This window comes from Mus pahari, chromosome 19 (assembly GCF_900095145.1).
Source record: "Mus pahari chromosome 19, PAHARI_EIJ_v1.1, whole genome shotgun sequence".
Taxonomy (NCBI): Eukaryota; Metazoa; Chordata; class Mammalia; order Rodentia; family Muridae; genus Mus; species Mus pahari.
In genome coordinates this window covers 22,669,756-22,690,715 of record NC_034608.1, presented here as the reverse complement: position 1 = coordinate 22,690,715, position 20,960 = coordinate 22,669,756, and the positions used below count along the sequence as shown (strand labels likewise).

The window sequence follows — 20,960 nt, the reverse complement described above, 5'->3', positions numbered from 1 at the left end:
TCAATTTGACAATCAAGTGACACTTATTGCTGGCTCAGGCAAGGATACATAGGGATCTGGGGGCCCCGAGGGTCTACTTTCTCATGCCAGCAGCCAAGGTACTTGGGCGTGCCCATTGGCAGATGGCTCTCAAGCATGCTACTTAGCTTCTGTACCAATGGACCCTGGTACTTGAAGGGATACTCGTCTTGATTCTGTGTAGAGAAGAAACGTTGTCTGCCCAGTGGGGGCTCTATGTGGCTGTATTTGCACTGTGAAGTCAAGGTAGGCAGTTAGCCAGACAGTCCTGTGGTTGTTGACCCTCCCTGGCCACCTCAAGACCAATGTGGTGAGGACATTGGAGGGTGAGAAGAGGCTCAGTCAGGAGAGAGAGAGAGAGAGAGAGAGAGAGAGAGAGAGAGAGAGAGACTCTTAGCTTGATCCTCAGCACTGAAAAGATTACTTTCAGCATGTGTTTGATGCTTGAACCCTGTGTTGGAGAACCTGAGTTTGACCCTTGGGGCCCCCATGGTAGAAAAAGAGTACTGACTACTACAAGTTGTCCTCTGACCTTCCCATATATACCATGGCACATGTATGTCCATGGGTGCACACACACACACCCCCACCACTAAAATTAAGTGCCATAAAAATTAAAAATAAATAAATAAATAAATGGTGCCTGGAATGACCCCATAGGACTTTGGATGGTCCCAGGTAGCATCTGAAGGGAACTCTTCTTTGAGGCTTAAACCCGGTTAGGCAATAAATGTATCCCAGTTGTTATGAACCTGAGCCTCGGAAGAGACTAGGTATGACCTTGAAGCTGGGTTGTCATCAGCAAGATCGCTGAGTTCTAAATTGTGGTGCATGCCGGAAACCTCAGCACTGGGGAGATAGAGGCAGGAGTTCAAGATCAGCAGCAGCCACACAGGGCAATTCCAGGCCAGCCTGAGCTAGAAACCTTGTCTCAAGAGGAGAGGGGAGGGAGAGAGGGGGAGGGAGAAAGAGAGAGGGAGAGAGGGAAAGAGGGAGAGAAAGAGAGGAGGAGGAAGAGAGGGGGAGGGAGAGAGGGAGAGGGGGTGGGAGAGAGGGAGAGAGAGAGAGGGAGAAGGAGAGAGAGAGGGAGAGGGAGAGGGGAGAGAGAGGGAGGGAGAGAGGGGAGGGAGGGAGAGGGTGGGGAAGAGGGAGGGGGAGAGGGACAAAGACGACAGAAAAAGAGACAGCAAGACATACACACACACACACACACACACACACACACAGAGAGAGAGAGAGAGAGAGAGAGAGAGAGAGAGAGAGAGAGACTCTTGGCTTGATCTTCCAGCACCATTTGGCCCTAGGCCACTTAACTGTGATTCTGGGGTTAACACTAGTTTGAGAGATGCCGATGAGGGAGGGGGGGGATGACGTATCCCTTTCCCATGGCTCACCTTCCGTAACAAATCTTCAGTGATAGAGGCTCGAACTATTCCATGCGGCTTCATCATCATTTGGTTCGTGGTTAAAAAGTCTAATTCTGAGATTTGGGTTTGGGGAAAGTTGGGTGGGGGAGGGGTAGAGAAAACGGAACAGGAGAAATATGAGGGACTAAGAGTGGGAGATTCAGGGCTCAAGCACCTAAGTAGTACAGAGGCTAAGGGTTGTCTGAAGTGTGGGCGGGGTCAGAACACAGGGGTCTGAAGGGCGGGGCCAGAGAGCACACTGTGTAGGACGGAGGAGGAAGGTTTAGATGTGGACGAGAGAGAATAAGGAAGGGGGAGGAGCCTTGGCCAGATCAGAGGGTTGGAGTTACACAAGGGGAGGTACCACAGCCTAGAAGATGGGAGTTGTCAACCCAGGGTAGAATCAATTCAAGGAAGGTGGTGATAGGCATTTTGAAGGGCAGAACTTTGGGAATGGGGTGGGACTTTAGGAAGGGGAGGAACTTGAGGATGTGGGTGGGGCTTGAGGGAGCAGCCTTTGAAGATCGTTATGGAGTCTTCATAAAAAGCAAGTAGTTGGTGGCTCACGCCTTCAATTCCAGTGTTCAGGAGACAAAGAGGCAGGTGGATCTCTGAGTTTGAGGGCAGCCTGGTCTACAAAGCGAGTTCCAGGACAGCCAAGGCTACACAGAAACCATGGCTCAAAAAAACCAAAAACCCAAACAAAAAACAAAAAACAACAACAAAAAAATGGGGGATGAGTGTCCAGGGGCAGAGCTTTCAATTACAGGCAGGGCCTCTGGAACAGCAGCAGGTTTTTGGAGATGGAGAGGAATGGGCAGGTCTGTGGGAATAAGGTGGGAATTGGGGCTGCGGGCGTTAGTACTGGTGCGGGGCTTTCAGATGGAAGGGGCGTGAGGTGTTTTTTCCAGCAAGGAGTAGGCCTTCCAGTGACAGAGGCAGGTCTTTAGTGTTAAAGGAGGGGAATGAGGTGCGGGAGAGCTTCAGAGAGGGACAGGTTTTTCTGGATTTGGGGGAGAAGGAGGTTTCAGTGATGGGAGGAGCTTCGAGGAACCAGGGAGGATCTTTGGGGATGAGGCGGGTCTCTCAGAGGGGTAGCTCACACTTACCACCTGTGCCCTCAGGGAGGTTACTCTCCAACAAAGAGAAGTTGGGGGTTCTTTGTTTTAGGGTGGTAGTCGGAGGGCAGTAGTCTGAGCTCATGGAGGTTTGGAAGAAGTTACCGAGCAGCTTTGAGTCTCCGAAGACTATGTGATCCTTCAGTTTCTCATGGGACACCTGTCGGCCTGGAGGCTGTGTCGCAGGAGGTGGCTGTAGGAATACAGGTTTCTAGGTATCTCCAGTGCAGGGATTGGAGCCCCGGGAGTCATTCCATGGCGCCTTGTGGCTAGCTAGCACCCTCTGGATTCCAGATGGGCTTAAATTGTGGGTTATTGTATTTTACGACTAGAACCATCGAGGTTGATGTGTATGTCAAAGCCAGGACCTGTGTTCTACTCTGAGCTCCACATCTTGTTCTGCCTTTAAGATTCCCTTCTCCGCTATGAGGGCACACTGCCACCTTCTCCCTCTCTCTGCTGACCTCACCGTAGAAGAACTTTGCGGAGGTATCGAGGCTGCCAGGGCCAGGGCGCCAGTTTCCTTTCAGGATGTTTGACTCCGGAGTCTTATCATGGTGAAGAACAAAAGGCTCTGCCAGGGGAGGGGTATGTCAGGGTTAAGCCATAGAAACAAAGTGGCAAAGGGAGCCAGGGGTGGAGGGCGCGGGAGCCAGGGGTGGAGCGCGCGGGAGCGCAGAAGGCTCTCACCTGGCTCCTTGGAGTAGAAATAGTCGTTCATGGTAGTTCTGTCATGGAACAGGCGGTCTCCAGGACCAACGTTCACCTGGTGGATGTGGGCTGCGGCCTGGACCTTGTCATACCTCAGGCAAAGTAAGTTAGGATCAAGGTAGGTCCCCAGAATTTTCGATGAAGGTGATAGGTTCAGGTGTGCTATGGCTAAGCCTGGGGTGCACTAATTAATATTTGTGTAAGTTTTTGAGATAGTCTCACTACATAACCCTGGCTGGCCTGGAATGCTCCAGATCTGCTTGTCTCTGCCTCAGAGTTGGTTCGGTTAGGTTTTCTTTTTTTTTTTGGGGGGGGGGGTGTTTGTTTGTTTGTTTTGGGTTTTTTTTTGTTTGTTTGTTTTTCGAGACAGGGTTTCTCTGTATAGCCCTGGCTGTCCTGGAACTCACTTTGTGGACCAGGCTGGCCTCGAACTCAGAAATCCACTTGCCTCTGCCTCCCGAGTGCTGGGATTAAAGGCGTGCGCCACCACACCCGGCGTGTCGGTTAGTTTTTGTCAACTCAACACAAATTAGAATCACCTAGAAAGAGGTACCCTCAACTGAGGAATTGTCTCAACCAGATTGGCCTGTGGTGCCTGTCTGTGGGGGCATTTTCTTCATAAACGATTGGTGTGCGAAGGGCTGGGCCTCTGTGGGTGGTGTCACCCCTGGACTGATGGTTTGGGTTGTATAGGAATGGAGGCTGAGCCAGCCCTGGGAAACAGACCAGTAAGCAAGTGGCATTTCTCCATGGTTTCTACTTCAGTTCCTGCCTCTAGGTTCTTTCTTGAGTTCCCTTGACCTTCCTCAGTGATGGAGTATAACCTGATGTTAAACAAAGGAACAAGATGTAAACAACGTAAGGAAACGATACCATGGCTGAATGTAACCATGGAAACCAAGCCTAGAGTGTGTGCGTGAGTATGATAAAGTTGAAGTAAGGTAAATGCTCGATGAAGTAATGTGTGAACGCCTTAATTATGATTGGCTAAGTGTAGCTTAAATATCCCGGTCTGGCCACCGCAACTCACTTGCTTCCGGAGTCCCACGGAGATGCGATCGATCGAGTCCACCGATCCGGATGCCCGCTGTTGAACAAGGGTCCGGACCTCGGACAGAGCTCCAACTGAACCCNAAAGCAGAACACTCCGTGAACCTTACCCGATGCACTACCGCCATCAAGCTAGGCTATGACATCCGGTCAGACCAGGGTGTTTAAGCTACAATTAGCCAATCATAATTAAGGCGTTCACACATTACTTCAATTTCGGTTTCCATGGTTACATTCAGCCATGGTATGTTTCGTTATGTTGTTCACATATTGTTCCTTTCACCTTTTAAAGTCGCTTTTGACCTTGGTGTTTATCAGAGTCACAGAAAACAAAGTAGAACAGGCGTTCCAGAATTAAAGGCATGTGCCATCTTTTAATTTAATAAAATTGAAAATTTAATAAAAGGCATGTCCAGTCTTTTATTTTTAAAGATTATTATTTTGTGTGTATGATTGTTGGCCTGTATTATGTAAGTATATCACATGGATTCCTGGTGCCCACGGAAGCCAGAAGAGAGTGTCAGATCTCTAAGAACTAGGGTTACAGGTAGGAATAAAACTCGGGTCCTCTGCAAGAGCGGCAAGCACTCTTAACTGCTGAGCCATCTCTCCAGGCTCTTATTAGGGCCTTGGCTGGCCCAGTACTAAGTAGACCAGGTTGGCCTCAACCTCACAGTGAAACACTGTTTTCTTTGCCTCCTGTAGGCATAATGTTTTTATGCAGTGTGTAAAGATTATCCTTGTTTTAGTCAAATGCTGATTTCTCTGCCCCCATATCGTGTTGAAATCCAGAGACCGCATTATAAGGCTTATTCTAACTATCTCCTGTTCAATGTTGTGTAAACATTGCGCCACATGCCGGTCAGCCAATGGCTGGGCAGAAGAGAGAATAGGGCGGGACTTCCACTTGCCAGGGGAAGGAGGGAAGGAGGGAAGGAGGGAAGGAGGGAAGGAGGGAAGGAGGGAAGGAGGGAAGGAGGGAAGGAGGGAAGGAGGGAAGGAGGGAAGGCACATGTGCCTGCGCTTGCAAGCAAGCTACCATGCGGATGCTGAGAGGAGCAGAGAGAAGAGGAGAGGAGAGTGAAGATTTGCTACAAGAAAGGGGTCCAGGAGCGATACCATGGGAACACAACCGGAGCAGAGAGCACCCAGACCACTACTAAAATGCAAGTACTTGGGGATTTTGGCTGGGATGGAGCCAGATCAGTTTAGAGAATTAGAATAGATCAATGACTGCCCAGTTATTGTTCCATAAAGCTTGATTAAAGAAATCATTTTTTTTTTTCCAGACAAGGTTTCTCTGTCTAGCCTTGGCTGTCCTGGAACTCACTCTGTAGATCAGGCTGGCCTCGAACTCAGAAATCTGCCTGCCTCTGCCTCAAAAGTGCTGGGATTAAAGGCATGCGCCACCATGCCCGGCTGATTAAAGAAATCTTATAGTCTATTTCTTATTTATTTGGGAGCTATCCAGGATAGATAAAAATCATCAACTTTACAAAATGCATTTACAGCCTCCCAAGTTCTGGGATGTAGGGCATTCACCACCACACCTAATTTCCCCTTTAAAAAATGTTTTTATTTGAAGGTGGTAGCGACCCATGCCTTTAATCCCAGCTGCTCAGGAGGTAGAGGCAGGCAGATCTCTGTGAGTTTGAGGCCAGCCTGGTCTACAGAGTGAGTTCCAGAACAGCCAGGACTATACAGAGAAACCCTGTCTCAAAAAAAAAAAAAAAAAAAAACAAAAAAAAAAAAAAAAAAAAAAAAAAAAAACCAAAACCAAAAAAAACACCCCAAACCAAAACAACAACAAAAAACCAAAACCAAAACAAACAAACAAACAAAAAAACAAACTAAAAACAACAAAAAAGATTTTTTTAAAAAAATATTCTTTATGTGTATGGGTATTTTGCCTGCATGTCTATCTATACACAACATTCATGCACGGTGCCTGAGAAGACCAGAGGAAGGAGTCTGATTTACCGGAACTAGAGTTAGAAACAGTTGTGAGCTGCCATGTGGATACTGGGTGTCAAGCTTGGGTTCTCTGCAACAGCAGACAGTGTTCATCAAGGAACAGTGCTCCGTTCTGTGTGTATGTGCCCCTGTGTGTAGTGCTACAAGAGGGTGTTGCATTTCCTGGAACTGGAGTTACAAGTCATTGTGAGCTACCATATAGATGCCGAGAAGAAAACTTTGGTTCTCATGTAAAAAGTAACTTTTGTTTGCCTGATGTAATTGTTCAGGGCTTACTGCCTCTGTCTGCTAACCTAGGCCCAATCGTGAAAGCTTCTAGCCTCAGTACAATCTAATCTAGGCTTAAGAGTGTTTTTAGCTTCTGAGAGTTACTGCTGAATAAGTTCACTCTTTCTTGTTCTTTCTGTACTCTGGCTGGCTGGGTCAACTCAAGCTGTCCTGGCTCAAACTCCTCTCTAGGCTGAGTGATTAAATCTGGCTTCTTTCTCGGCCTCTGACTGAATTGCTCTGCTTGGCCTCCAACTCTCAGTCTGTTCTGATCTGGCTCCTTCTCATTCTCTGGCTCCTTCTGTCTTCACCTGTGCCTACCTCATTCTCTCTTCAACCTGCCTCTGGAAAACTCTCTCAGTAAAGCCTCCTCCTTCTTCTTCTCTCCCTCGGGACTGGTTTCCTCTTACATTGCTTCTCTTTCCTCTCTCTTCTTGAGAGACTTGGGCATATTCTACTCTGTCAAATCTTTCTCTGATTAGTCCCTCAGTTAGACATCACTTTCAAACATGGGTGCCTCCTTCTACAAACTAACTTTCCTTTATTGTTTGGGATTAAAGGTTGGGATTTAAGCTAGAAACAGCTTTTCTTTTTTGTTTGTTTGTTTGGTTTTGGTAAATAACACAATCTTGGGGGTTTACAGGGTGATCAACCATCCTGCGACTCTCTTAACCATGAAACACCTCTCTTCCTGATTTTGGTGCTTTGGTATACATGTGTGTCATGTACATACAGGGTATATGCAAGTGTGTGCCTATGTGTGTCATATACATACAGGGTATATGCAAGTGTGTGCCTATGTGTGTCGTATGCATACAGGGTATATGCAAGTGTGTGCCTAACTCTGTGTGCATACAAACCTGCCTGTGTTTTTGCCATCGTGCCCATGTGGAGGTCAGAGGAGAACGTATGGGAAATCTGTTCCTTCCTTCCGCTATGTGGGTCCTGGGGATTGAACTCAAGTAGGTATCAGGCTTGCTGGCAAGCACTTTAACCATTGAGTCATCTCATTGGCTTGTGCCTTACTCCTTCTGAGACAGAATCTCACTGAACCTGGAGTTAGGCTGGCTGTCGACACGCTCCAGTCATCTGGCTTGTCTGTGTGCACCACTCCACGGGGATGGCAGGCACATGGCCGCAGCCAGCTTTTTAGGTAGGTGCTGAGGACTTGAACTCAGACCCTCGTCCTCAGGCAGTGAGTCATCCTCCCAGCAGGTGCTTTGGTAAGCAATGTGATACCGTGGTGGAGCTTGGGATGAACAATTCTTTTTTTTTTTTTTTAATTAATTTATTTATTATATGTAAGTACACTGTTGCTGTCTCTAGACACAACAGAAGAGGGCGTCAGATCTCATTATGGATGGTTGTGAACCACCATGTGGTTGCTGGGATTTGAACTCAGGACGTTTGGAAGAGCAGTCAGGGCTCTTAACCGCTGAGCCATCTCTCCAGCCCGGGATGAACAATTCTAAGGCAAGCAAAAGTTCAGGAGCCCTGAATAGTACACCCAACACGTTGCCGAAAGCCAACTGCGGGGAGAGAGTGGCCTTTTGTACCTGTATGGGGACAGCCCCTGAGGTGTGTAGGTCTGCTTCACCAGCGAGCACAGGGGACTATAGCCAACCTTGCTGTCTCCTAGGTTTACACTGGAGGAGGCCTGAGGGCAAAGTAAGGTGAAAGGTCAGAACTACCCTGGTTGCCATGGCTACCACCCACTCCCCAGTGGAGCCAATGCCACCTTGATTTACCCTCTTACACATCAAGGCTGGTGGGCTTGGGAGAGCTTGGAAGTGCTTCTTGTAGGAGGTGTCTTGCTGTCCCTTGTAGTTCCACTTCAGGGTGTTAGAACCTCCTAAGGTGGAAGAATGGGAAGGGAGTGGGAGGGAATGGGATTGATTTTTCTGCAACCTTAAGACTACCTGGAACTCTACCCACAGGAAGGTAAGTCATTCGAGACTGGAAGATCTCTCAAACAAAAACAAGACAAAGAACTAAAAACAGCGTTAAAAGAGGTGGAGCTGTTGAGATGGGATGGTGGGTAAAGGTGCTTGCTGCCAAGTGGGTAAAGGTGCTTGCTGCCAAGCCTAATGACTGGGGTTAGAGCCCTGAGTTCCACACGGTGAGAGGAAAGACATGCCTCTTGCGAGCTGGCCTCTGACTTCCACGCTCACACCCTGGGGCATGTGCACATACATATAAACACAATCAATGTAAGAAAAAAAAATATGGCCAACAAGTATGGAGACGGGTACCTAGGCTAAGGTCATTCCCCCCCTTCCCTTTCTGTCCCTTCCTCTCTCCTCTCCTGCCTCCACCCCCCAGACAGGGTCTCAGGTAGTCCTGGCTGGCTTCAGACTTTTCACATAGTTGGAGATGGCCGTGAACCGATAACCCTGCTCTGTCTCCCTTACAGTGCTAGCTTACAGACTTGGCTGCCACGCCCAGGCTCCTCCTCTCTTTCTTCTGTTTTTGGTTTGTTTCAGGTTGGCTATGTATGTGTGTGTGTGTGTATGTGTGTATGTATGTATGTATGTGTTGCTACAGTATTTTGAGCAGTAACCATAGCTGCTTAGGAACTCTGTTTTCAGTCTTCTGTGTGCTGGGTCGTAGGCCTAGCTTAGGCTGAATTAAGCCTTTCACTCATTTTAATACCCTTGAGGTGCAGAGACTTGAAGAGCCTGATAGGAATGAGGGGCGTGGTAGCTGGACCACAGTAGAGCACTTGCTCTGTATATGTGAGCATATCGGAGTATATCTGACACCCTGAATTTGGTGCCCAACAGGAAAAAGAAAAGAAGGTCGGGGAGACTCAGTAAAGCACTGTCGGGGAGACTCAGCAAAGCACTTGTCCCACAATCATGAAGACCTGGGTTTGGATCTCCAGAATCCACACAAACAATTCAGTCATGGTGGCCCAAGTCTGTGGTCCCAGCCTAAGGAGGCAGATCCCAGGAGCTTGCTAGCCACCCGGTGTAGCCTACTGAGAAAGCTCCAGGCCAAATGAAGACCCTTTTTTATGAACTGAGAAACTAGCTCTGGAAGCCAGGCTCTCCTCCCATTTTAGACCTCAGCATGCCTGCCTTAGAGTGATCTCCAAGGGTGGGCTGTCCCCTCTGACTCTGACAAGAAGCGAAAAATCAGCAGGAGAACCCAAGAATGAAAACATGTACTGGAGAGCCACTAGAAGGTGAACCGTTGCCAACAGACATCGCCTTTGCTCACCTCGTGATGGAAAAGCCCTTGCGGTAGGGAAGCAAGCTCGCCATGGAGACAGACAGCTCAGTCAGGAACTCCCTCTGACTGTTTCAGTGTCACCAGTCTCCCCACCCCCTCTTTCTCTCTGCAGATCAGTCTGTCCTGGAATCCACTGGAATCCACCTGCCTCTGCCCCCACCCCTAGACAGGGTCTCATGCTGGGATAAAAGGCAGTGTCACCATTCTGTCAGTTCCCAGCTGTTGTTAGTTGGAAGCCTCGCCTAAGCAGAAGCTGCTCTGCCTGGGACTGTCTGGGTCAAGAGCTCCAAGTGCCTACCTTGGTGAGCGTTCCCTCCCTTGGTGGGTCTCTGCTGGATTCTCTGAGCGCCCAATACCAGGATGTTTTACTAGTTAAGGTTAGTTACTAAAGTTGCTTTTATTATTTTTTTCCTGTTATTTTTGGCTTGCTATATACTACTAATCTCATTAGTTCAAAACCAAAAGAATGGCTATCATAGTTCATTCTCTGGTCCCACAAAGGTGGATGGAAGGTGTCTGAGCTCTCATACCAGAGGTTGTCCTCTAACTGATACAATCACACCCAAACACACACAAAAGAAGCCAATAGAAACAACCCCCCACCCCCACCCCTACCCCCAAAGCCCAACTCAAAGGGAGTTCTCTTACTGGAGACATGGCCGGAAAATTCCAAAATACCTGGGGCCTTGGACATCACCAGTCCAGTGCTCTACCACTGAGCTACATCCCTAGCCCCCCCCCCCTTTTTTTAAAGATTTATTTATTATGTGTAAGCTGTAGCTGTCTTCAGACACTCCAGAAGAGGGCGTCAGATCTCATTACAGATGGCTGTGAGTCACCATGTGGTTGCTGGGATTTGAAAACTCTTGACCTTCAGAAGAACAGTCAGTGCTCTTAACCACTGAGCCATCTCTCCAGCCCATCCCTAGCCNTTTTTATTTGGGGAATTTCAATAAGTCACCCAGGCTAGACTTGAACTCATGCTGTAGCCAAGGCTTGTCTCAAACTTCTATTTCAGCCTCTGAAGTGCGGAGACTACAGGCATATACAATCATGCTTGACTGTAGTTGTTGTTGTTGTTGTTGTTGTTGGTGGTGGTGGTGGTGGTGGTGTGTGTGTGTGTGTGTTATGAGGGAGAGAGGGAGGGGGAGAGGAGAGGGAAATGGGGGAGGAGAGAGAGAGAGAGAGAGAGAGAGAGAGAGAGAGAGAGAGAGAGAGAGAGAGAGAGAGGATCTTAGAAAACTTGATCTTTCTGCCTCCACTTCCTCAACACTGGGATGATTGCTGTTGGCCTATGTAGTGCTGGGGTGGAATACCAGGGTATCGTGGGCGCTAAGTAAATATTCTACCAACTGAGTCCTTAGCCCTGGAGTTTTTAGCCCCAGCATCTCTACTGGTTGGCAGCTAGAGTTTTCCTCTCTGTGTTGACAAGTGACCATTTATGGTAGGGTGGGGGGCAAGGGGCGAAGACTCGACTCTGAGTGCCCTTGGGTTCAACAACAGCTAGGGAATGCACTCACCTAGATGGCTGCAGGGCACACAGGGCTGAGGGGTGATGGCATCATAGGGCGGATAGTATGCCTGGTACGAGGTGAGCGGCATGCGCAACTGCTTCCTGTCCCCCGAGGGCATCGAATCCCGGTCAAAGAGGAGGCGCGCGCTTCGGATGTCCAGGCGGGCGCTCGGTGGTAGCTCTGGCCAGCCGTAGTCAGCACGTGCGATGGACAGGTTGAGGACAGGACGCATATCGGCTTGCAAGTGCAGATTGCTTATCTGCATGGCTCGCGAGTGCTCAGTTGCCCGCTCTTGTAGCTCACCCTGTGACTGTAACGTGGGCGGTGGGGAGAACGCGCGGCGCATCTCCGATACACGCTTCTGGGAAGCCCACCGCGCTTCCCTTTGGAAGACTGTGCCTTGCTGTGGTGGTGACGAGGGGGGCTGGACCAAGGTGACAGCGGAATAGGCTGGGAAGTCCCTGTGCGATGTGCACTGCATAGTGCCCTCATGCAGCCGCGGATCAGGACCCAGAGAGAAGTGTGAGGCCTTGAGGAACTCCAGGGACAACGGGCACACAGGCATCGTGAGGCCCCGCTCTACCTGCAAGGGGTGAAGAAAAGGCTTGGGCTCCTGACAAATCCCTCCTCCCACAACAGGATATTGCTGGCTTTCATCTTTTGGCCCGACCCTAGGAAGAGTAAGGAGACGGTCTCTTTATTTGGCACCTACTGTGTAGAGGGTATTACGGTACTCTGCCAGCAATTTTAGCTTAGAGCCCTTTTAGTAGAGGAACTTTGGGCTGGAGAGATGGCTCAGTGGTTAAGAGCACTGACTGCTCTTCTGAAGGTCCTGAGTTCAATTCCCAGCAACCACATGGTGGCTCACAACCATCCGTAACGAGATCTGGCGCCGTCTTCTGGACTCCGTCTTCTGGAGTGTCTGAAGACAGCTGCAGTGTACTTACATATAATAAATAAATAAATCTTTAAGAACAAAAAGAAGAGGAACCTCAATTGAGAAAAATACTCCTACTAGATTGACCCAGGAAGCATTTTCTTTATTGACTATTGGGGTAGGCAGGCCCAACCCGCTGTGGGTGGTGCCATTTCTGGGCTGGTGGTTCTGGCTTCTATAAGGCAGCAGGCTGAAGGCTGAACAGAGCGTGAGGAGCAAGCTAGTAACCAGCATTCCTACGTGGCCTCTGCATCGTTTCCTGCCTCCAGATTCCTGCCTTGCGTCCTTTCCCTGACTTCCCTAGACAATGGACTAAACCCTGTCCTCCCTAACTTGGTTTTGGTCATGGTGTTTTATCACAGGAAACAAAACAAAACAAAACAAAACAACAAAACAAAATCAATCCCGAGACAGGTTACCCCAGACATCAGTTAACAAAAATAGACCAAGAACTCTCAGATTTTTTGTTAGCTAATGATGGGGCTAGAGACTCACACACATATATTCATTTAGATATTCATATATATATATGAATATTTAAACATTGTGATGGCCAGTTACTCTGCAGTCATGCAGGAGGCAGGCCTCCAAGCAGGCCTGTGAGAAATGTTGGGAGTTCATTGAGGTAAAAAGAAGCACATTGACCGTGACCTTGAGCTGGGTCCCGGGTTGCATAAATCAGTGGTTCTCAACCTGTGGGTCAGGGTGCCTTCGATGCTGAATGGCCCTTTCACTGGGGTCACCTCAGACCATCAGAAAACACAGATATTTACATTATGATTCATAAGAGTAGCAAAATTAGTTATAAAGTAGCAACAAGTTTTATGGCTGGGGAGGGGGGGTCCCCACAACATGAGGAACTGTATTAAAGGGTTGCAGCATTAGGAAGGTTGAGAACCACCGGTATAAACGGTGGAATTGACCTGAACACAAACGTGGGTAGCTGTGGTGATTTGACTATGCTTGGCCCAGGGAGTGGCCTTTGTCAAGTGGGTGCGATCTTGTTAGAGGAAGTGTGTCATGCTACATACTACATTACTGGGCTAGGCCTGACCATGCTTTTGTCTGAAAGAATGTGAATTTTTGGACTGTGTTTAGAAGTTAGTCCTGGTTCTGCCCAGCCTCATACTCCCAGAAATAAGGCTCAGGTTTAAAATACCTTGGTGATATAGCTAGACTCTTCTCTGAATAGATCATAACTAAATAACCCAATTATTTTAACCTACATCCTGCCCCGAGGCTGGTTACCTGTGCTCAGGTGCCGTGTATCTGTCTTTTCACATCTTCCCTGTCAACCTCCCGCCTGGCTCCATCCCAGAATCCTTCCTCTGTCCAGATGTACCACCTCTAATTCCTGCCTAAGCCATAAGCCATAGGCCTTTTAGGCTTTTTAATTGACACGTGGCGCATCCACACAACACACAGGATGTTCCCCCTACAACTTTGAATGTGGGAAGCAGGGGAATGTTTCGAGTGGGGCTGAATGGGCGAGCCTAGCAGGGAAATGGAAGATATTGCTGCTTAGGGTGATTTGAGCTGTGTGAGCCTGGCTCTCGAAGTTTCAGAGGAGAAGGATTTTAGGATGTGGCCTGTAGACTGTTCTTGTGCTATTTTGGTGAAGACGTGGCTGCTTTATGCCCTCGTCCTAAAGGTCTGCCCGAGGCTAAGGTGAAGAGAGCCAAACTAGTCGCATTGAGAAAGGAGGTCCCAAAACAACCCTGTGCTATGTATGATTTACTCTCAAGGAGAACCTTTTGATTAAGGGTAACAAGGTTAGAGAGGAAAAATAAAAAATGTGTGGTTCAAAGACTAAAGGGGCACCAGGGAAGTGCAATGAAGGTACATCCTGTGTTCGTGGGTATTAAGAGGAGTTAAAGGAGCGGTGTCCACCAGGAAAGATCTTACCCAGCTAAACTTAACATGTTTGCAGTTGAACTAGAGATAATTGCATCAAGTTAGGTGTTATTACCTGGTTATTGTATTCATTTGGACTTTAATCTGGAATGAACTACAATCTGGAAATGGAGGGCTCACCTGTGATCCAGATCTTAAGGCTGGAAGACACAGGCTTCTGATGTGGATATTGAGGCATAGTGGTCATGAAAAGCTTAGGCTCAGGCATGGTGGTACATGCCTTTCATCCCAGGGGAAAGAGGCAAGCAGATCTTTGAGTTCAAGGGCCAGCCTGGGGCAGAACAATTACCAAGTAGAGAAAAGCTTAGGTCCCAGAACCTAGGAGACACAGGGGCTTGTAGATCTGTGAGTTCAAGGGCAGTCCACAGAGCAAGTTCCAGGACAGACAAGCTTAGACAATGAGGGAGCTGGAAAACGGGAAGGTGGTGATGATCAAATAGAACAAGAGGGGCCATGTTCCAGCCCCAGCAAGCAGCAGAACTCAGCAGCTTCAGCCATATGGCTCTGGCTTTAAAGTCAAGACTAGAAAGGGGTTACTGGGACAATTGATGCTGGTTATCTGGACCTAAGAAGTTAGTGATGATTAAGAAGAGGTGAAACCTTCTGGAAAAGTCTAAGAGCACAAAACAGCCATGTTCCAGAGATAGACCTTCTGCTGGCAGCTGGGCTTGGTAATGGGTAAGAGTCACCCAGGTGGTACTGGTTTTGAAGGCATAAGGGGGTCATGGAGAGAAGCTGAGGCTCGGCCCTGTGAGAGGTCAGGAAAGGCCATTGGCGAAGGCACAGTCTCAGTTGCAGTTGATGGGCTAGAACTGAAAGGGCCCTGCAGGTTCTGGAGAGATGGCTCAGTGGTTAAGAGCACTGACTGCTCTTCCAGAGGTCCTAAGTTCAATTCCCAGCAACCACATGGTGGCTCACAACCATCTGTAATGGGATCTGATGCCTTCTACTGATGTGTCTGAAGACAGCTATAGTGTACTCATTAAAATAAATAAATCTTAAAAAAGAAAGAAAGAAAGAAAGAAAGAAAGAAAGAAAGAAAGAAAGAAAGAAAGAAAGAAAGAAAGAAAGAAAGAAAGAAAGAAAGGGTCCTGCAAAGAAGTTGAGGCTGGGCATCATGAAGAGAGCCTATAAGAGGCTATTGGTGAAGCTTAGTTGCAGCAGAAGACCCCAGTGTATTAGAGATGCCAGTACCATGGGATGATCACCAAGAACAGCAGTAGCAGAGCAATGTCAACCAGAGCCTAGAGTGCTACAGAGAGGAGAGCTGGAGAATTGATCCAAGTCCTTTGTAGAAGTCCAGGAGAGAGTGTGTGGATTCCAGGCACGGAAACAAGAAGTTGTAAGGTCGAAGTTGCCTTGGAGACCTCAAGATGTTAGAGATGCCAGAGCTGTGTGATACCTACTGAGGAAAGCTGCTAACAGGAACCAGCCCAAGAGAAAGAGGTGTGTTGCAGTTAACTAAGCTGGAAGGAGTTGGACATCAGACATGGAGATGCAGAGTTTGAAGTTTTCCCAGCTGGTTTTTGGTTTTGCTTTGGTCCAGTATTTCCTCACTACGACATTTGGAATGGTGATGTATATCCCGTGACATGAGATGTTAGAGGTATGTGATCTGCTTTTCGATTTTGATTTCGTAGGGGATTGTAGTTAAGTGATTGGATGAATCTCAGAAGAGACTTTGAGCTTTAGGCCGTGTTGAGACTGTGATAGGCTATGGGGACTTTTGAAGTTGGACTAAATGTGTTTTGCATTATGCTATGGCTAGGTAGGGTTCCCATAGACTCACTTTCTTGAACAAGCCTTTAGGGATCAGGGAGTGGGATGTGGTGGCTTGAATCTGCTTGCCTCTAGGAGTGGCCTTGTTGGAGTAGGGGTGGTCTTGTTGGAGGAAGTGTGGGGTGGGCTTTGAGACTCACTTGCTAGCTGCCTAGAAGCCAGGCTGCTCCTGGCTGCCTTCGTATTAAGATGTAGAACTCTCAGCACCTTCTCCAGCACCGTGTCTGCCTGGGTGCTGCCATGCTTCCTGCCATGATGATAATGGACTGAACCTCTGAAACTGTAAGCCAGCCCCAATTAAGGTATAATCATATACCAAGTAAGGTACAGAGGTACCTTTGTAACTCTTTATAAGAGTTACCTTGGTCTTGGGGTCCCTGACTAAGACAGTAGCTTTGCTTGTTGACTGCATATGCTGTATGTCTGCAGCTCCGCTCAACCCCTCTATACCTTCAGCTCTAGATGATCGCCCCCTCTGACCAACCAGCAAGATGCTTCCTCCCACATCTTCCTTGATACTCTCAGAGATCCTGGCTGCCCACCAACATTTCTAGCTTCCAGGCTCACTTCCTCCAGAAAGCCCTCCTTGACTTCGGCCTGCTATGTGCTCACTTAGGACTCTGATAAAGATAAAGAGGAACAGAAGGACCTGTATGGGGCTGGGGCTCTGGTTCATTGGCGAAATGCTTGCCTAGCATGCATGAGGTCCTGGGTTGGAATGCCAGCCTTGTGTAAACCGGGTGTGGTGCTATCGGCCTGCCATCCTAGCACATGCACACACACACACACACAAGCTGGCTTTGTGTCGGTCATCCCCAAATTTAGAAAGCAGAGGCAAGAGAATGAGAGTGTGAGTTAGAGATCAGCCTGGACCAATGAATGAATGAAAGAAAGAAGGGACCTTGCACTGCAGTCAGCTGGTAGAGTGCTTGCTTAGAATGCATGGAGACCTGGGCTCCATCCTCTGCAAGGCACAGGCCAATCATGGTGATACACCTGCAATCCCAAGGTTAGAAGGTGAATGGAGGAAGAACGTAAACTTAAGGCCGTCCTAGACTGCATATCAAGTTGGAGTCCAGCCTAGTGTTGGCCTTCCTGATCGGATGGGAAGGTATCCTGGGACTCAGAAACCCAGGAACCACACAGCTTTGAGAGGAAGCTTCCTCAGCAGAGGTGTTGTATCTTCTATCTATAAACAATGAGAGAGTTACACCAGGCAGCAAATTGCATACACACACACACACACACACACACGCACACGCACACGCACACGCACACGCACACATATATATATATATTCTGGGGTGTGGATGGAAGAATCCAGGAGTGGCTGCCTATGGTCCCAGGAGGAAACGGACAGCAGCAACTGGACAGAGCACAGTGCTTATGTAGGGGTTCTTGCAGAGTGGAGCTTTCTAGGGCGAAGCTTTCCAGGGTCAGGATTGGTGGGGTTTCAAGTTCTGAGCTTGGGTGAGCTCGGGGACTGGTAGGTTTTTCTGGTCAGGGATTGGTGGATTTTTGTACTCAGGGATTGGTCGGTTTCCGTGGGAAGTTCAGAGATTGGTGGGTTTTGTTCAGACGTTGCACCTAAAATTAGCATAATCTGAGGAGGGTCCTGTTGAGGGGCTGGAGATGAGCTTTGCAACTATTACTGATTTTGGAAACACCTATATGACAGTTAGGGAGGTCTGGCTGAGGGGCCTGGCTACTTTCTTGCCATGAGGGTTTACAAGATTTACAAAGTACACAAAGATTGCAAAGTATACAAAATTTGCAAAGGGAGTCCCATAGGAATATCCAACACCTAGGCTACATCCAACCTGTGTCTTAGGTAAAGTGGTAGCTGAGTGGTTGTGTGTGTGTGTCTAGCGTATGTGAGATCCTAGGTTCAGCTCCTAGTACTGTAGGGTACAGGGACAAGGACATAGACCTACCTTACTGGGTTAATGGATCTTGAACGGCTCCTGTCTGGTCCCTCTGATCCTGTCTAGCCCTGGTCATCCCAGGGGATGGTCTTCTGGTCCTTTGTAGAGGTTAACCCAAGATGGTCTGGCCCAGGTCATTGTGACCTCAAGAGTTCTCCCAGATAATGCTGTCACATAGGCGTGACTACCTCTGGGGGCAGCCTTGAGGATCTGGGATTGAGTTCTGTCAGAGACTCAAGCATGGGATTTGAGTTTTCAGAGCCTCAGTTTTGTGACTTGGGAAATGGTATGGAGAACAGTGATGATTTTAGAAGAAGATGTGTATGTGGGGGTAGGTTGGGTGAGGGTAACAGTCTTCGTGCTTTTCTGTTTATCTGTATCTTGACGCTGCACACAGGCACTGATGTCCTTGAGTCCCCTGGCCCGTTCTTGTCATGCTAGGGGGTCACAGACTGCCAAAGAACCTTTTAAAAATTGAATTCCTTAAAAAAAAAAAAGAGCTTTTAAAAGGACCATTTTTGTGAGAGTTTAACTTAAATTGTTAATGGACACAACCTAGAATCACTTGGGAAAAGTCTCTCTGAGGAGGTTGTGTACAGTTGGCCTGTGGGCCTGTCTGTACATGACTGTCTTGAGTTAATGGGCATGGACTCAGTTCACTGTGGGTGGCAACATTCCCTAGGCATGGGGATCTAGATACAGCGTGGAGAAATCAGTGAGCACACTGAGCAAGAATTGAGCACCCATGCGTTTAATTCTTTCCAATCTGTGGATGTGATGTGAGGAGCTATCTGAAGTTCCTACCTTGCCTTCACAGTGGACAGGAGTCATAAGCTGCAATATACACTCTTTCTCCCCCAAGTTGCTTCTGTTTTTTTTGAAAGAGTATTTAAACCACACCAATATAAAGGGAACTAGAACACATTTATTTTCATATATGTGGGTGTGTGCCGGTGTTCCATGGTGGTCTGTGGATGTCAGGAAAAAAATGTTTGGGAGTCAACATTCTCCTCCTATCATTTGGGTCCTAGGGGGTAAGTTGTATGTGTGTGTGTGTGTGTGTGTGTGTGTGTGTGATATGTATATGTGTGTGTATATATATATATATATATATATATATATATATATACATATGAGTATGTGTGTGAGAGATGTATATGTATGTGTGCTATGGGTATGTCTTAGGGTTTATATTGCTGTGAAGAGACACCATGACCAATGGCAACATTTAATTGGGTCTGGCTTACAAGTTCAGAGGTTCAGACCATTATCATCATGACAAGAAGCTTGGCAGTGTCCAGGCAGACATGGTGCTGGAGAAGGAGCTGAGAGTTCTACATCTTGATCCAACTCCAGCCAGGAGAGATTGTTTTCCAGGCAGCTAGGAGGAGGGTCTTAAAGCCCACAGTGACACACTTCCTCCAACAAGCCACACCTCCTAACAGTGCCATTCCCTGGGCCAAGCATAGTGTATGTGTATTTGTATGCTGTGTATGTTGGGGGTAGAGGACTTGTTTTGTGTGAGTTTTGGAAGAAAAAAGGAACTGGAGGTTTTCTGCCTGGGAAAAGCTCAGAGTTTGGTTACAAAGGTGCATTTTTTTTTTCCTTCCTCTTTTCATTAGTATGGATGGAAGTCGGGTCCTCCCACACTGGTAGGCAAGTGCTCTGCTAGTAAACCACGCTGGTAATCACCTACACTCTTGGCTCTATAATCTCAACAGAAGCAAGAGTGGTAATGATCACAAGCTCCAGGCCGGGCTAGTCTCCACAGCAGCATCTTGTCTTTACAAAAAGAAAAATGATGAGGCCAGGTGTGGTGGTGCACACCTTTAATCCCAGCACTTGGTTAGGCAGAGGCAGACGGATCTCTGTGAGTTCAAGGCCAGTCCTCGATCCTGGGGTCCCATATGGTAGAAGGAGAGCATTGAATCCTGCAAGTTGTCTGACCTCCACGTATGGCTCATGGCATGCATGCATGGGCTCCTCCCCTCCCCCCAANTAAATGTTTAACAACATATAATGAAACATAGTTTCATTGTATGTAAATTATACTTCAGTAATGCCAGTTAAAAAGAGAACTCTAGAGAGAGAGAGAGAGAGAGAGAGAGAGAGGAGACTGATTGATTGATGGATTTATTAAAATTCTGAAGGCCAGGCATGGTGGCACATATTTTTAATCCCAGAATTCAGGAAGCAGATGTAGGTGGCTCTCCGTGAGTTTGAGATTGACCCTGTCTACATAGGGAATTTCAGACCAGCCAGAGCTATTTGCTGAGACCCTGTCTAAAAAATGGAAAAGTTGAAGTTATAACAAACACTGAAGCAGTTTGGATGAGTTCCATCTCACAAAAGCGGTTCCAGCCAATTGCTGGGAATGCGGGCTTTGGAGGGCAGATCACGGAGCAGGGGGCAGAACAGATCGTCAGTAAGGTGCCTGCCTAGCACGCATGAAGCTCTGTGCTTCTTCAGTATCTGAATCACTGAAAGGAAGGACTACAGAGAATTGAAGCCATGATGTATAGAGGAGATCATTTACTGTCATTAACTAGGAACAGAGGTGTGGTGAGAAGGCTCAGGTGCTAAAGGTGCTTACCACCAAGACTGATGACTGAGTTCAGTCCCCGTGATGGAAGAAGGAGAGATGCAACTCCTGAAATTCTCAGACAGCCATTTGCACACCGTAGCACCTGCGTGCTCACCCACAACAAGTAAATGGAAAAAGAACAGAGGTCTGTCCCCTCTCATTTGTGTTCCTCAGTGCGTGCGGCAGGTGTTCAGAGACACGATAACAGAGCGGCCTTGTTTCGTCTTGCTCCTGCAAGGTCACAGAGTGGCCTTGTGTCCTGTGGCTGTTCTCTGTTGGGGAGGAGGACATTGGCTGGGGAACAATGGTGGTGGCTGTCAAACCAGTAACTGGCAACTCCAAGGTCAGCCACGAAGACTAAGGCTTAAGTATTTTTCAACAGTCAAATCAAGTCTAATTCTTCACCAGCTGGTTAAAAACGTGGCTTGCAAATTGCAAAGCGTCTCAGTGTTTCTTGGAGAATAGAGACAGGCTGAGGAAGACATCTGAGGTTTACCTCTTGCCTCTATGTGCTTATTTCCAGATACAT

The 20,960-nt window shown here is 47.9% G+C and overlaps 1 protein-coding gene across 1 annotated transcript; it reads right to left on the bottom strand.

Annotated features, from left to right (window-relative positions):
* Tex45 (testis expressed 45) lies at positions 1-17,926 on the bottom strand. Its single transcript, XM_021219871.1, has 9 exons — positions 17,857-17,926; positions 11,299-11,875; positions 8,293-8,396; positions 8,101-8,201; positions 3,233-3,345; positions 3,007-3,116; positions 2,534-2,735; positions 1,413-1,498; positions 1-251 (listed from the first exon to the last, which is right to left on the bottom strand). The coding sequence occupies exons 2-9, from the start codon at positions 11,855-11,857 to the stop codon at positions 24-26; spliced, it is 1,503 nt and encodes a 500-aa protein (XP_021075530.1). The 5' UTR covers positions 11,858-11,875; positions 17,857-17,926; the 3' UTR covers positions 1-23.
* Between the last annotated feature and the right edge of the window lie 3,034 nt (positions 17,927-20,960).

What these genes read in the sequence shown, in the direction of transcription:
- Tex45 (XM_021219871.1), bottom strand. Translation starts at nt 11,857, where the DNA reads ATGCCTGTGTGCCCGTTGTCCCTGGAGTTCCTCAAGGCCTCACACTTC. An exon ending in TGTGCCCTGCAGCCATCTAG is followed by an intron (nt 8,397 to 11,298) that starts GTGAGTGCATTC and finishes CTTCCACCTTAG; the next exon opens with GAGGTTCTAACACCCTGAAG. An exon ending in CAGCCTTGATGTGTAAGAGG is followed by an intron (nt 8,202 to 8,292) that starts GTAAATCAAGGT and finishes CTTTGCCCTCAG; the next exon opens with GCCTCCTCCAGTGTAAACCT.